The sequence below is a fragment of the Sinocyclocheilus grahami genome, unplaced genomic scaffold, assembly GCF_001515645.1.
Source record: "Sinocyclocheilus grahami isolate Dianchi unplaced genomic scaffold, SAMN03320097.WGS_v1.1 scaffold348.1, whole genome shotgun sequence".
NCBI lineage: Eukaryota > Metazoa > Chordata > Actinopteri > Cypriniformes > Cyprinidae > Sinocyclocheilus > Sinocyclocheilus grahami.
Window position 1 is genome coordinate 1065922 of NW_015505527.1, and position 16242 is coordinate 1082163.

At 36.4% G+C, this 16242-nt stretch overlaps 1 protein-coding gene across 2 annotated transcripts in view; it reads left to right on the top strand.

The window, feature by feature from the left end:
• efnb1 (ephrin-B1) overlaps positions 1–16242 on the top strand; it is a 42772-nt gene that overhangs the window by 4683 nt on the left and 21847 nt on the right. For both annotated transcript variants that reach the window (XM_016229205.1, XM_016229204.1), the window contains exon 2: positions 14368–14645. In XM_016229205.1, the coding sequence (XP_016084691.1) occupies positions 14368–14645 (278 nt within the window). The remainder of the gene's footprint in view (positions 1–14367; positions 14646–16242) is intronic.

Consider the following 16242-nt stretch of genomic DNA (forward strand, 5'->3'; position numbering starts at 1 on the left):
GATTTGCCGCATCCTGCGAATGTAGAAGTTTCCAAAGGCAGTTTTTTTGGGTCTGAAGAATCTGATTATGATGACATGAAAAGACATAATGACCTTTGACCTGCTAGGGGATCATGTTGGTCTCAACTGCGATCAAAGTTACGGATTTCCACGGATGCCTGTGTGACTCTTCGGGAGCATTTAGGACATGTTTGGGCATATATTCAGTCATCCACAGCAGTAATAATTATTCTCTGAGTCGTGTTACTTTCAATCATGTGTCCGTGTGCAATTACGAGTGTGTACGCATGAATGTGTGTGTGTGTGTTTGTGTGTGTGTGTGTATGTCATGATCAGTGGTGTTATAATAGGAGTTGACAGTGAGGAGATTAACTCTGTCAGAGTTTCAATATGTTGAACAGCAAGAGAGGACTCACGCAGACTCACGCACACACACTTCCCTCTGTCTCAGCCGGCATTTCCACAACAGACCTGTTCCTCTCTGAAGTGTGTGTGAAGTGGCTTTTGTTCCAGCGTTGATAGCATTTCACGGTGTTGTGGATGATTGTCAGCGTGTGTGTGTGAGTTGCGTTCTATAAATGTTATATCCTGAGTCTAACTATGTGACGTCTATAAAGCATGTACATTTTAACGGGGATTCAGTTTGCAACTTAAAACCGTATTTCTGTAGTCGTTATATAACAAGGAGAGAGAAAGCGAGAGGGGTTGGCATGAAACCTAATTTTTATTGTACATCCATGTGTGCGTGCATGGCGAGGGCTTCATTAACAACAGTGCTTAAGTAACAAATGCACATTGTCTGTCCCTGACCAAGCATGACCGCTGGGCTCTCACAGCCTCCTCAAATGGCTCTCACACGCACAGACGCACTCCGAGCCCGGCGCCCGTGTTGTTTTAAGGACTGTAATGTTTGTAGTTGTAGGGTCTGTTGGAACACACGACGGAAGAGGAGCAGTGGCAGCTGCTGGGGGGTTGGTTTACTTAGCTATACTTTGGGGACAAAATTGTCCCCAGAAGTTAGCTAAATTTGGATAAAACCTCCCTTTGGGGAGGCCCCGGATATCCTCAGAGGTCAAAATCATTCATAAATCAAGTCAATTATGTTTTGTAGAAAATGTAAAAAGGCTAAAATGTTTCTATTAGGGTTTTTGGGTTATGGTTAGTCTGTTGTAATTATAATTAGCTTTATTTATAAACAGTAGAAGTCTGTGCCGGAATGTCCACGTTTAGATAACTAGGTAGACATGTAAACATAGGCTTTTTAGGGGAATTCAGTGACGTCTTCTAATTATTTCAAGGGACAACTGACCCAAAAATAAAAATGTGTCGTCATTTACTCACCCTTATTTTGTTCCCAACCTGACTTACTTTGTTCTGTGCAACATAAAATATATTTTGAGAAATTTCTCAGTTTTTCCATACTCTAGAAGTCAGTAACTAAACAGTAACCAAAACTGTAACAACATGAGGTTGAGTAAATGATGACAGAATTTGTAGTTTTGGTTGAACTATCCCTTTAAGGTGGTTTCCGTGGGTTCATGAATAAGCTAAACATTCAGCGCGCTGATATAAATCAGAGTTTCATAGTAATAGCATCTGATAAGATTGCTATATCATGGTACCATGTAAACTGCCAAAACGTTTTGTAAACAGTCCCACTATACTTTCTCCTTTGTCCTGTTTTCATCCTGTACTACCAAAATGACACTATTGTGCCATTTCAACTTGGTTCAGAGGATATCATTACTTTACTTTACCCAAGGCCTTAACTTCTAGAGTTACAACGAGAATTCGGACACCATTTACTCACTTCATGTCCTTCCAAACTTGTTAGATTTTCTGTCTTCTGTGGTACACAATGTTTTTGTATCCCAGAATGAAAGCAAACACTTATTTTTACTCCAGTAGGGGCAAAAGAACAATAAAAGTATAATAAAATGAGTCCTTTTTACGCATACACTACATTCCAGGTCTTCTAAAGCAATATGATAGCTTTGTGTGAGGAACGGACTGAAATTTAAGTCCATTTTTGCTGAAAATTCTCCCCTCCATCAGAGCACTTAAATATATTTTACACAATAAACCATACAAGATTTCCTGCCTGAAGACAAACCAGGTTTTTTGAACTTCTCTTTTAAATGAGATTTGAGAACCAATAATTTGTCTTTGTCCCTTTGTCCCTGACACAAAGCTGTCATGTAGAATGTAGCGCATGAGTCAAATGCACTTTTATTATTGTTTTTTTTTTTTTGGATAAAATTATTGCAGATGGACATTTCAAGTTTTATATAATATATAATAAAAAAAATTATTTAAACTTATTTTATATTGTAGTTAAACTCTATGGTTTACCTCATTCTAACACAAGATATTATCTAAAGTTTGCTTAGAACGTGACAAGTCACATCTAGGTTGCAGGATAAAATCACTACAGTGCTGTGGTTTAGGGTGGATGCTCGTGTGTATCATTATAGTTGGGCCGGATTTCTGTCTCTCTGTAGCAAACTGTTTCCTCTCTCCTTCTTCTGATCAGCCATTATGCAAATACCTCGACTCATAAACGTCAAACAAACCCAAGACGTTAAACACCAGTTTCTCTGTCTTTCTTTTTAAAGAGAGAATAGAGCACTGCATCATCTCGATTAAACCATCTCATGAAAGATCTGACCATAATGTGTCACTCCTTAACAGCACACATACACGCTTCCTTTTGTACAACAGCTGCAACCTTCCCTGCAAAGTGACTTTGGAAATTCAGAGAGCCTGTCACACACACACACACACACACACACAACAAACATAAGGGCGTGAGGTGGGAAATGATTAGCGTTCTGTAAGAAGAGGTTTGCGATCTGTTGGTTCCTTCCCTTCTCCGTGTGCACATTCACACTCTCATGTTTGCTTTCTCTTTTGACTTTGAGAGACAGTACACACTGGTGGATTATGGGCATATATATCTACCCTTAACACATTTCTGCTTGCATGTAAACCAAGAGAGTCAACGCAATACTCCGAACCTGCTTAAATTCTGCTACGTATACTCACACACACACACACACACACACACACACAGCAGGCCATCAGTCACACCCTTTTAGAGTTCAAAGCTCCTCCATCCTTTTTATCCACTTTCCAGTCGACAGCTCAGACCATCACACTCACTAAACCCATCATTCCTTGTGTGCGTGTGTGTCCGGAGAAATGGTCACGCTTTCAGTCAGCTAAATGCTGCTATAAAGCATCAGAGAAGCTGGAGTCTCCAGCCTGCTTTCATCTCCAGCTGATCTGAGCTCAGCGCTCTCTGCATGCAGTTTTAAATCACAATAACCTTTATTAGCTCCGGCTGACCTGAGAACAGAGCTCTCACGCAGCGGTTTTAAGCTGCTTAGGGTTACCTGCCATTAGAAGACTTACTCCTGAACGCACACCGGGAGCTCAAACTTTAGTCACTGATCTTAGGTTTGGTTGAAAACACACAAATATCAAGCTCAGGACGCCCACAGGTAGATCAGGCTGAAAGCTGTTTACTGGTCTGGGAGCTGTGGAAAGCAGCTTTTAGGGATACGTTTGAATCAGCCATTTTAAAGGCTCATTATTATTTAAAATGGAGGGGAGAAGGAGTTTAGAGCCATTATTGGTGAGACAGTGATCTCTGCCTGCAGCTGGACAGAACAAATGGAAAATAGAATTATAAAACAATGCTGAAAACACACTCTATGCACACACATCCACACGGCTAACTCATAAAACTTGAGCAAAAAAGAGTTTGTTCATCTGTGTGTGTTTACAGGTTTGGCTGTGCTTGTGAGGCCTACATTTTGGAAATGCCCTTGAAAAGTGAACCTGACAATACGAAAGGCTCATAAATCATGTTTTACTTCAAATCTGCTGATATCGACAATATATCGGGTTTGGAAAATATCACCACAAAGGACGAAGCGTTATTATAATTCTGGCGAATACCGATAAATTAATATGTATTTTCATGTTATGACCAATAACTGATAAATAGACAATTCTATACGGTTTAAAAGTTTGTATTGTGTTGTTATATATTTGTAAGATGTGACAGTAAAACATTTACATTGTTACAAAAAAAAAAAAGCTATTTCATAATTGCTTTTCTTTTAAACTTTCTTTTCATCATAGAATCCCTCAAGATATCTCAAGGATCAAGATTCCACAAAAATATTAACTGCTTTTAACATTCATAGTAATGTTTCTTCAGTATTAAATCAGCATATTCAAATTATTTCTGATGGATCATGTGACACTGAAGACTGAATTAATGGCTGATGAAAATTCTGCTTTGCCATCAAAGGAATACATTACATTTTAATATATGTGTTAAAATAGAAAACTCTTTTATAATAATATAAATATATATTTATAATATAATCAAGTTCTTTTATATTGTAAAAATATTTCACAATATTACTGTTTTACTGTATTGTTGATAAAATGATGCAGCCTTGGTGAGTCATTGTTCAAAAACATAAAAAAAGTTTGAATGGAAAATATAACACTAAAAACTAATGGGAACAGATTTTGAAAAAAAAAGAAAAGCTAAATATTAAATTTAACACCTTTATTAAATCACTTTATTCTTAAAGATTTAACTTTAGGTGAGTGTTTAATAATCTCAGTGTAAAAATAGAGGAAATTTACTTTCACAGTTAAACATATCGCTAAACAAGTTCCAATATCATCACCTCTGTTAAAACACCTTTCGAGTCTGAAATGTTGTCGCTAATGTGGTGAAACCAACATGTAAGATGTTTAGTTTCTGTGTAAGATGAGGGGAAAAGCTATGTACACTTATTCTAGTCCACATTACCATGACAGGCATGCTGAAACGCACATAAAATGTGATGATGGAGTTATTTAGTGTGTAATGACAACTTGTCATTGTTCTCTAGTTGGTTTTGGTTCCCAAGAGTCTCTCTATCACTCCTATTATATTTCTCAGAGGTGTAACTATCAGTCAGTGATACGGTCACAGATAACTACACGTGTGTTGCTATTAGTAAAATGACAATTTCTTCCCTGTGTGTGTGTGTGTTTGATTTCTTCTGCTGTTTTCTCCCAGGCATTTCAGAGTGAGCTGTCAGCCAAGTATAACCTGTTTGTGTGTGTGTGTGTGTTTGTGTTTGCAGTTGCTTTAATTGCTCTGTAATGTGAGATCCTGTGAGAAAGAAACACACACATAGACACTGAAACTCTTTCTGCATCACTGTGACCTGTGACTCGCGCACACACACACATTAAAAGCATAGATATTATACTCAGTGTGTGTGTTTAACACTGGTATCCTGGAGGAGCTCTAGAGGAATTCATACCTTTCATCTCACACTCAGACACACACAATACTCCTGACAGTGAGTGGGAGAGCAAATATGTGTGTGTGTGTGAGAGAAAGAGAGAGAAGATGAGACGAGAGAGACAGATTTTGACAGAGAGAGGAGAGACCAAGTAAATATGAGCATTTCTGGTCGTTTTTTTTTTTCACTTTGCACCCTAAATATATATACTGTCTGCCATAGCAACTGCAACCACTGTGTCATTGCATTTGGAGACTCGTAAAGTTGGTTATGAACGCTATTATTAATTTAATGAATGCTCTTTTGCTGTTAAAGCTAACAGTGTTATTAGTATTCAGTTGTTATTTAGCAAAACTGAGGTGTTGCCATCCACACAAAAATTGTAACACATTTTATACACCAATTAGTGGAAAATAGTTTGAAACTGTAGCTTACTTAGGTTGAACTGCAATAAAAAAAAGCTTAAAACATTTGAATGATGGCAGACTAGATCATTTGTTTAGAAAATCAGGAGGGTTGCTCAAAAGAACTTAAATGTACACAAAACAAACCCATTTATAGAATCCTTATTGTAAAATTTGTAGTGTTATTTGCTTGTAGTTATTTATCCATTGAGAGTAATTTAGTATAGTACTGCAATACTTGTTTGTCATGATATTTAACAGCTACGTATTATTATTATGTATTTGTAGCAAAATTAACAGGTTCTGTGAAGTTGGTAAAATTGCCCCCATTAATTTTATTTTCTCTTTTGTAAGTTTGAGGTAAGAAAATTCTACAGTGGCTCAAGTCATTGTTTCAGAACTGAACAGATGTAAGATATCTTCTTGCACTACGGGAAGACCTGTCATACAGATGTCTTCCTGTAAGCTTGATGTGAAACTATCAAATGTCACAAGAAACTCGTGCAGCAGTCCAATAAAAAATATGAACTAGTGAAGTCACATTATTTCAAGGGTATTGTCATCACAACTAAAATGGCAGAATGCACTGCATCGCAAACTAAAAATAGTTTTGTTATTCTTTTGTGGGATCCCAGGTGATTTACACCCATACCACCAGCACCAGTCCTACATGGGGATCAGGGTGAATGGAAATGTTATGACACTGGTAAACAATAAAGTGGAAGAGTTCTTGTGAATTCTGTTGTATTTGCAGATTTTGATAGTTCAGTAGGGAACTTTAGCTTGACCTCTAACCTCTTTGAACTGGTGAAAGTAATATGAGTGGAAAACCTGCAGCTAACGACAGAGGAGGACCGCAGGAAACAAATCAGGTGAAGAATATACTTTTGTCTGATTGTGTGATGGAGAGTTATCATATCGCTCCAGGGCCGACCTGGTGCACTATTGCCTTTTGACTAAAAATCCCAGAAATCCTCTTTGCTTGCATTCAGTGTTTCTATCAGATAGGATATGAAAGGATTCACCTATATATTTAGATTAGGATTTCATGCAGGATATGAACCTTCAATAAAACATTTAGCTGTGTAAAAGTAAGAAACCGGTTTGTAAATTAAGTAAATACTGTTTTTAATTAAATCAGAAAGTAAAATTAAACTCTTTTTTTTTGGTGGTAGGTTTTGGTTTAGCTATACTTTGAGGGCTAATTTGTCCTAAATCTGACATAACCTCAATTTGAGGACATCCAGAGATGTGCTTTTTTGTAAAAAAACAGTATAGAAATGAGGTAAATCCTTTTTTTTAATTCTAAAACTGCAAAAAGTTTATCCAAAGTGTGTGTGTGTGTGTGTGTGTGAGAGAGAGAGAGAGAATTAATGAGTATGGGAGGTTCTGCTGTGGAGATTCCTCATCTCTCTTAGACTCCATTCACTCATGTCTCCCATTCTCAACAAGATGCCCAAGGCTCTGTGTGTTTTTTGAGTGTGTGAGTTTGTGTGCAGTTGTTATTGTGAGTGGGATATCTGTAAGCTGTCGTGCTCTCTCTCTCTCTTTCTCTCTCTCGCAGACAAAGAGCCACTTGTAGGAGCTCTGCCTTGAGAGTGGACAATCACATGACCACCACACTCTATACATACACCCGGTGTCTCGCCATGCTGAGTGTGTGTGTGTGTCTATTTAATGAGAGATAGGTGACTACATTTTCCAGTTGGATATGTTAAACACCAAAAATAAAAGTGAACTTTCCAGTCTTTAAATTTTAAAATAAGTGATGTGTGTTGTGTATATGAGTTGCCGATGTTGGTCCATTGTGGAGTTTAGACTTAATGCCAAGACATGTGATTCAGAATGTATTCGCTTGTGTGTTAAGAGGTGTCTGTGTTTATGTCTCTCTCTCTCTCTCTCTCTCTCTCTCTCTCTCTCTCTCTCTCTCTCTCTCTCCCCCCCCCTCTTTTTTGGTATTTAGTATTTAATTGGTGCCATTCAGTCCTGGTCTAATCCCGTGTTCACTTGTTTAAAAAGCGAGGAGGCCTCTTATTGGGTGTGTGTGTGTGTGTGTGTGTGTGTGCAAGCTTGTGGGTCTAACTCTGTTTCACACAGTGAACAGAAACTGAAGTGTATGTGTGGATAATTACATTTACAATTTGAATTAAGACATCTCCCCCACTCTCTAATGTGCTACTGATTTAATTCAATTTTAAGCAGGAAATAGCATTTGTGTATTATCTCTGTCTTTCTAGAATTTTGTTATTCTGTCTTTGTTCCTTAAATATTCATTTTTTATATATTTTTTGTTTATATTTACATTAATTAAACAAAAATTTTATACGAGTAACTTTCATCTATAATATTACTTCATTATAATATTACAATTTCATAATTACAGATTATTAATTCATGTATATTGTAAAAGTAAGATATCTTTTACCTTTAATTTTAGTGCTGTCAAGTCGATTAATCGCGATTAATCACATCCAAAATAAGTTTGTTTACATAATAGATGTGTGTGTACTGTGTATATTTATATTTACATATAAATATACACATGTATATTTTAAAAAAATATATGTAATAATGTTTATATATGTAAATATTTCTTAAATATGTACATGTATGTATTTATATATACATACTAGGGCTGTCAAAAAAAATTAGAATTTCGAATATTCATTGAATTTCAAATAAAAATCCACAATCGAATGCAAAAACGTTGCATTCAAATTTTAGGTGTGCGTCAGGCAGCCTTATCAGTGGCGCAAGAAAAATGCAACGACGATGTAAGTGTCATTGCATTTTAATGCTTTTGTTAGCCTATCCAGTTGAAGCCACTAGATGTGGCACTGCTACGTTGTTCATTCAAAATATTGCAGAAAAAGAGAATACCGTATTGGCCCGAATATAAGATGACCCTGATTATAAGACGACCCCCCTTTTTCCAGATGTACCTTTTGGAAAAAGGCTTTTTAAAAAACAAATCTTGTTTTTTCTCAGTAGAACACATTTTGTCTTCAATTATTTTCATATTGCATATATTTCCTATTTAAATTTTTGTTTTGAAAGTATGGTAAAAACTTGTAAAATGTACCAACAATCACTTTTTAAAAAATATACACTTTTTGATATACCATAAAAAAAAAAAACATGATTTAGGACATTTAGGCTATCCATCTAATAGTAGCCTACCAAAATCGTATTAACAGTAGAAGTTAAATCTTACTGTAGTCTTCAAATCTGGGAACTGTCTTACGTTTTAAAATCACAAAGGGAGTTTGGTCGTGATCTTTACAACACGCATTACATTACGTATTTCATGGCACACTCATTTTATGCATATTTGACGCCACCTATTGTTGTGGGTAGGGTTTTTTTCCCCCCTCTCTCTCTCTCTCTCTCTCTCTCTCTCTCTCTCTCTCTCTCTCTCTCTCTCTCTCCCCCTCCCTCTTGATTGAGGCTGATTTGCATGGCTGCTGTATTCAGTATTTAATTGGTGCCATTCAGTCCTGGTCTAATCCCGTGTTCACTTGTTTAAAAAGCGAGGAGGCCTCTTATTGGGTGTGTGTGTGTGTGTGTGTGCAAGCTTGTGGGTCTAACTCTGTTTCACACAGTGAACAGAAACTGAAGTGTATGTGTGGATAATTACATTTACAATTTGAATTAAGACATCTCCCCCACTCTCTAATGTGCTACTGATTTAATTCAATTTTAAGCAGGAAATAGCATTTGTGTATTATCTCTGTCTTTCTAGAATTTTGTTATTCTGTCTTTGTTCCTTAAATATTCATTTTTTATATATTTTTTGTTTATATTTACATTAATTAAACAAAAATTTTATACGAGTAACTTTCATCTATAATATTACTTCATTATAATATTACAATTTCATAATTACAGATTATTAATTCATGTATATTGTAAAAGTAAGATATCTTTTACCTTTAATTTTAGTGCTGTCAAGTCGATTAATCGCGATTAATCACATCCAAAATAAGTTTGTTTACATAATAGATGTGTGTGTACTGTGTATATTTATATTTACATATAAATATACACATGTATATTTTAAAAAAATATATGTAATAATGTTTATATATGTAAATATTTCTTAAATATGTACATGTATGTATTTATATATACATACTAGGGCTGTCAAAAAAAATTAGAATTTCGAATATTCATTGAATTTCAAATAAAAATCCACAATCGAATGCAAAAACGTTGCATTCAAATTTTAGGTGTGCGTCAGGCAGCCTTATCAGTGGCGCAAGAAAAATGCAACGACGATGTAAGTGTCATTGCATTTTAATGCTTTTGTTAGCCTATCCAGTTGAAGCCACTAGATGTGGCACTGCTACGTTGTTCATTCAAAATATTGCAGAAAAAGAGAATACCGTATTGGCCCGAATATAAGATGACCCTGATTATAAGACGACCCCCCTTTTTCCAGATGTACCTTTTGGAAAAAGGCTTTTTAAAAAACAAATCTTGTTTTTTCTCAGTAGAACACATTTTGTCTTCAATTATTTTCATATTGCATATATTTCCTATTTAAATTTTTGTTTTGAAAGTATGGTAAAAACTTGTAAAATGTACCAACAATCACTTTTTAAAAAATATACACTTTTTGATATACCATAAAAAAAAAAAACATGATTTAGGACATTTAGGCTATCCATCTAATAGTAGCCTACCAAAATCGTATTAACAGTAGAAGTTAAATCTTACTGTAGTCTTCAAATCTGGGAACTGTCTTACGTTTTAAAATCACAAAGGGAGTTTGGTCGTGATCTTTACAACACGCATTACATTACGTATTTCATGGCACACTCATTTTATGCATATTTGACGCCACCTATTGTTGTGGGTAGGGATGCTCCGATCCGCCTTTTTCGCCTCCCGATACCGATTCCGATACCTAGGGTTCAGTATTGGGACAGGAAAATACAACAAAGTATATCGTTTACATGTAGCGCTTCAATTCTGCATGTTATGCAAGACTCGCTCGCTCTCGCTCTTTGAGCGTGTGAGAGAAAGCGACGGGAGTCGTGCGCCTTCACACTAGAATAACCGAACGCGACCAGGGTTTAAAGGCTGAACGAATGACTGACAGCCACAGCGGAGAATAGAGTTTGTGTGAACTTTAATGTAAGGACATAAATATTCATATGTAGTTCACATTAAGCTATCGTGTGGCTTCAGAAGTAACACAGAATAATTCGAACAATCGGAGAGAAAAAAAAAAGAAAAAAAAAATCTCGGATTTGGATCGGTTCTCTCTGACCGATACCCGATCCGAGAAAAATGGCACTATCGGAGCCGATACCCGATATGAATATCGGATTGGCACTTCCCTAGTTGTGGGTGTATTATTGACATGTCAAAGTCTAGACCCTAAATATAAGACGACCGCGTTTTTTCAGATGTATTTCCAAGAAAAAAACATTGTCTTATATTCGGGTCAATACGGTAATCAATGTGGGGAAGATGTTGTCACACAGAACACATATTTATCGCATTTTTTTTAGAGGGACATCTATCACCATTACACTCATGTCTCGCACAAGAGAGCCGCATGTTTAGAAAGCTATGTAGAATTAATGTAAGTTCAACTTTTAAAAAACATGTCTCAAGACTTTATGGCGGGTTTCCCCATCCCACTGCATCTCAAGTTTTTAAATGAAGAAAGTACTCTTTGTGATTTGTTTTTCGGTCCTTTGTATTAAACTACACATACATGCATGATGCTGTTTTGTTTCTAATTGTTTAAGCAACTTTATCAATTATATAAGGTTTATAAACATTATTTTAAACATTATGCACTTTTTTTCAAAGATAGTCGTGCTATTTTATTATGCTTTGAAGAAACGTGCATAATATTTTGCTCGATGCGCCCTCTTGTAGCCTTAGGAGAGAAGCCAAAACTTTTCCCCCCCTAACTGAAATTATGCCTTTTAAATTAGAATATAATTCGAATATTGATAATATTTAAGTTAAAAATTAGAATTTAGTTTTTCAGCCATTTTGACATCCCTATACACAGTGCAAACATATATCATGTAAACACAGACTTTTGGATGTGATTAATCACGATTAATCGATTTGACAGCATAACGTTTCATGGTGTTACCACAAAGTAAACAAGCGTTAATAAAAGAAACAAAAAAAACCTGATTGTTTGGACTGATCTGATGCACACAGCACAAACGCATGGCACATTCACAGGCACACAAACTCCTTAACTTCCTGTAGGAACAAGGAAGGGTTACCTAAATTATTCTAAATTTGCTGGTGAGATCTTCTCAGAATCAGCGCTGTGTGTTTAGGGAGTGCACTGCCTATTATGGAACCTCTTTGAGCTTCCAACACACACACACACACACACACACACACACACACACACATTTGCAAACAATCCCTCTCAGGTCCTGCTTCTGAAATTCTTAGTCTTCAGCAGCTGCTGATTTGACAGGAAGTGATGAAGTCTTTTCTTTAGAGTTGAGGAGGTCAGATTCCTCCTCCTCCTCACTCGCTTTCTCTTTCTGTTTCTGATTTGTTCAGTCATAGCCGGCCGTCAAAGGAAGGGCACGAGTTTGACATCTTCATTGATGGGGGGAAAAAAAGAGGGATGAAAAGAGATCTTGAAACAGAGGGATAGACAGGAACAGAGAAGAGGCTGCAGACAGAGGAGGCAAATGTCACACAAAAAGTTTAACCCTGCAAAACTCCTTCAGTCATGCAAATCTCTTATTCTCTCACGCGCACACAGATATTCTCTAGTTCTGCGTGTCACCGCCTCAGATATCTGCTTTTATGAAGTGTTACAACATTAAACGTTAATCTCTGGGCTGCCTACCACCTCATAATATGATAAACATTGCGTATGCATGTCACAATTTAATACGCCAGATTATCATTATTGGGTCTTGCCAAACTCATTTTGGTGTCAATTTCAGTCCCTCTTACAAAGTTCACTATGTCTCTAATAATAATAACGATATATACAACATTTTCAATATACTCTACAGTTCAAAAGTTTGGGGTAAAATTAATGTTTATGCTCACCACAAATACAATAAAGAACATTAATATTATAAAATATGAATACAGTTTAAAATAATACCTTTCTATTTTATATACGTTTTAAAATATTAAAATATTTTTTCAGGATTCTTTGATGAATAGAAAGTTCAAAAGAACAGCATTAATTAGAAATTTATGTAAATCTGTAAATGTCTGTCACTGTTGATCTACTTAATGCATCTTTGTTGAATAATTATTAATTTCTTTTTTTGTTTCATTAAAAAAATCTTGACCAAAACTAAACAAATATAATATAAAACCCTTTATCGATACATTAAAAAAATCTCTAATATTGGTCGATAACTGATGTTGTACAGATATATTGTGCATCCCCACTGACTCGCTATTATGAAATTACATGCCACTTACTGTTTGCTTTGGTTTGTTTTTCATTCACATTGTTTAGTTATTGATGTGTTTCCTCTCTACTCTTTTAAGTGAAAAAAAAACAAACAAACTATAAGCTATCATAACTGCAGTGTGTGTGTTTATATTCTTGTTTATATGAGTCTATCTGTTTCCATTCTTCTCATTGAGAACATAATTGTGCTTCTCAATGGCTGTAATCACTCAGTCATAATTGGATTTCACAATCCTGTGCACACCTCAGACAGACGCATGCACATGAACACACATACAACATGTTTTGTGAATAGACAGAAGCCTGTGCCCCAGTAAAAGGTTTTTGTTGTTAATCCGTCTGTAAAGATGTTTCGTACACTATTATGTGTGTTAAACCAGCAAACAGCCTGCAGTAAGGAGCGTGTGCATGAGTGCAGAAATAACCAGCAGAATGAAATTATACAGAGACAATATTTAAGTTTGATCAGGACCATATATCAGGGAAATACAAGTTCTCCTGAACTCCACTGATGTGTTTTTATTTAAAGGCTTTGTATATTTACTTGCCATTATTTAGTATGTGTCCATGTCTTTTTGATTAGAGGGTGTGTGTGTGTGTTTGTTCATATGTTGTTTGTAGTTTTAGGGGATTTTTGTGTAAGTGTTTTTGTCTGTGCATATGTGTATGTAGTTTTAGGGCATGTCTGTGTGTGTTTGTGCGGTTAGTAGTAAAATGTGTAAAGGACTGTGTTGCAATAATCTCCCCTTACACACACACACACACACACACACATTCACATTCTCAAGTCTGAGAATAAATCATGTATTCCCTGAATGTGCAAGCAGTGTTCAGCACATGAACAATAAATTAGAAACTCTTATAAATTAAGTCAGATGCTTCACTTTCCCTGTCTAATAAATCACAGTCAGCAGATACAGCTCTATCTCCATCCAGCTCATTTCTGACTCTGCTCTTCTCTTGCTCTCTTTCTTTAATATTTGGAATTGTTTTATATTTTGAAATATGTTATTAAAAGGAAAAAAGGAACGGCGATAGTCCCTCTGGAGCATTTTGTGGAGGATCTTGGCAGTCTGGAGGGCTATTTGAACCCAAGTTTTTCCTCTCATGATCATGAAGTCCACTGAGATGCAGATTCTACTGAGAGTCAGAAGAGTGTATAAATGTGTTTGTGATTTATCGTAACTTTGTATGCTTTGTGTTGCAGGTTTGTGTCTGGGAAGGGCTTGGTGATCTACCCAGAAATCGGTGACAAACTGGACATTATCTGCCCCAAAGGGGAAATGGGGAGACCGTATGAGTTTTATAAACTCTACCTGGTGAAGAAAGAGCAGGCCGAGTCCTGCAGCACCATACTGGACCCCAATATTCTGGTGACCTGCAACAAACCAGAGAAAGACATCAAATTCACCATCAAGTTCCAGGAGTTCAGTCCAAACTACATGGGACTTGAATTCAAACGCTTGACAAACTACTACATCACCTGTAAGTAACTCCAGTTTTACTTTTGGGAACAAATTTTTCACTATCAGAACGTATTTGCAAAAGTTGTAGTACTGTAAAATTGTGAAACTGCAGTACCCTTAAAAGGACATCATATCTACCCTTAAGGTGCTACTTTTAGGGGTTAAAAAGGTACAAAGAATTCCTTTTAAAGCTACTGCTTCACTGACAAGCTGTTGTACACATTTTTTGTGTGAGTGTTGATTCACTACTAATAATCCATAAAGTTGTATTTCACAAATTAGAGTTAATCTATTGTAGTATCTATTGTATCTAAAAAGTTATTTTAAATACAGTAGATGTTAATGAGAAGTCTAATTTAATGCACATTTTACATGTGTGTTTGGGTCAGGTTTTACTTACCGTATGGGTCCAAATGTCCCCAAAAGAATAGTAAAACCAGAAATCACAATGTATTGACCAGCCAATGGTCCTTATTGTTTAATTTAAACCACGGACTATGTGATGGTTTGGGGTATGGTAAAGTATAGAAAATATCATTAGCGCTGTAGAAAAATAGAAGAAGTCTAATAGAAGTCAATAGAAAGTATGCGTTTGTTTAATATATGGAAGCCAGTTTCTGTAATTGACATAACGCCTAAAAATGAGAGATACCATTAGGGTTGCAAAGGGGTGAAACATTTCTGGTAAATTTCCGGAAACTTTCCAAAAATCCTGTTAAGTTTCCAAAATTTCTGGAATGTTTCCGAAATTTACTGGAGATTTTCCACCTTTTTGCAACCCTAGATACCATTTAGGAAAAAGAAGCAAAGTCACAGTATGACACATAAAGTCGCAATTGTGGGAAATGAAGTTGCAATTACGAGAAATAAAGCCACAGTTACGACAAATAAAGTCAGAAAAGCAGGAAGAGGCTTCCATAGTAATGGTAATATATTTGTGTAAATCTGTAAATGGCACAGTCAAGCTTTTGTGAAAGAGGTCTTCAGTGGAGGGAGGATTTTCCAGCCACAAACAGCATGCAACAGTTGTACTGAAGCGCTGATTAATCATTCATTCAGAATTAAAGATTTCCAACACGTTCAGCATAAATGCATGCTAAACCCTTAGCATACGAGATAAAAACAGCAGGGAACAGCAAGGTAAATGTAACACGCTCTTTCTGTCCCCTTTTCTCTATGGCTCAGTGTACCCACCCCCTTTACCCCACTGTCTTTTTTTAACTCTTTCCCCAAGGATGGTGGTTGGGTGGGTGAGAGAGAGGGAGGGAGGGAGAGACACTTTCAGTCAGGCATGTCTCATTGGTTGTCATGCCTCACTGAGTTTTTGGTCTTTTGGCCATGATGCCCAGACATGTCCCATAATCCACTTCACCTCTACTGACCCATCACCACAACTACACCCCCAGCAAGCTGCAGGGCTGCTATTAGATCCAGTAAAACACACACACACACATACACACACTTTATCCTTTATCTTGCTCTGGTAAACAGGATGAGTCTGGTTAAAATAATTTTGCTGAAATGTGTTTGTGTTATGGGTTCAGTGGTTTTTGCTGTCTGGTCATCTTGTTTTCACTGGTCAGCCGAGTTAATAACTCAGCGAGAGACTTTAGAGC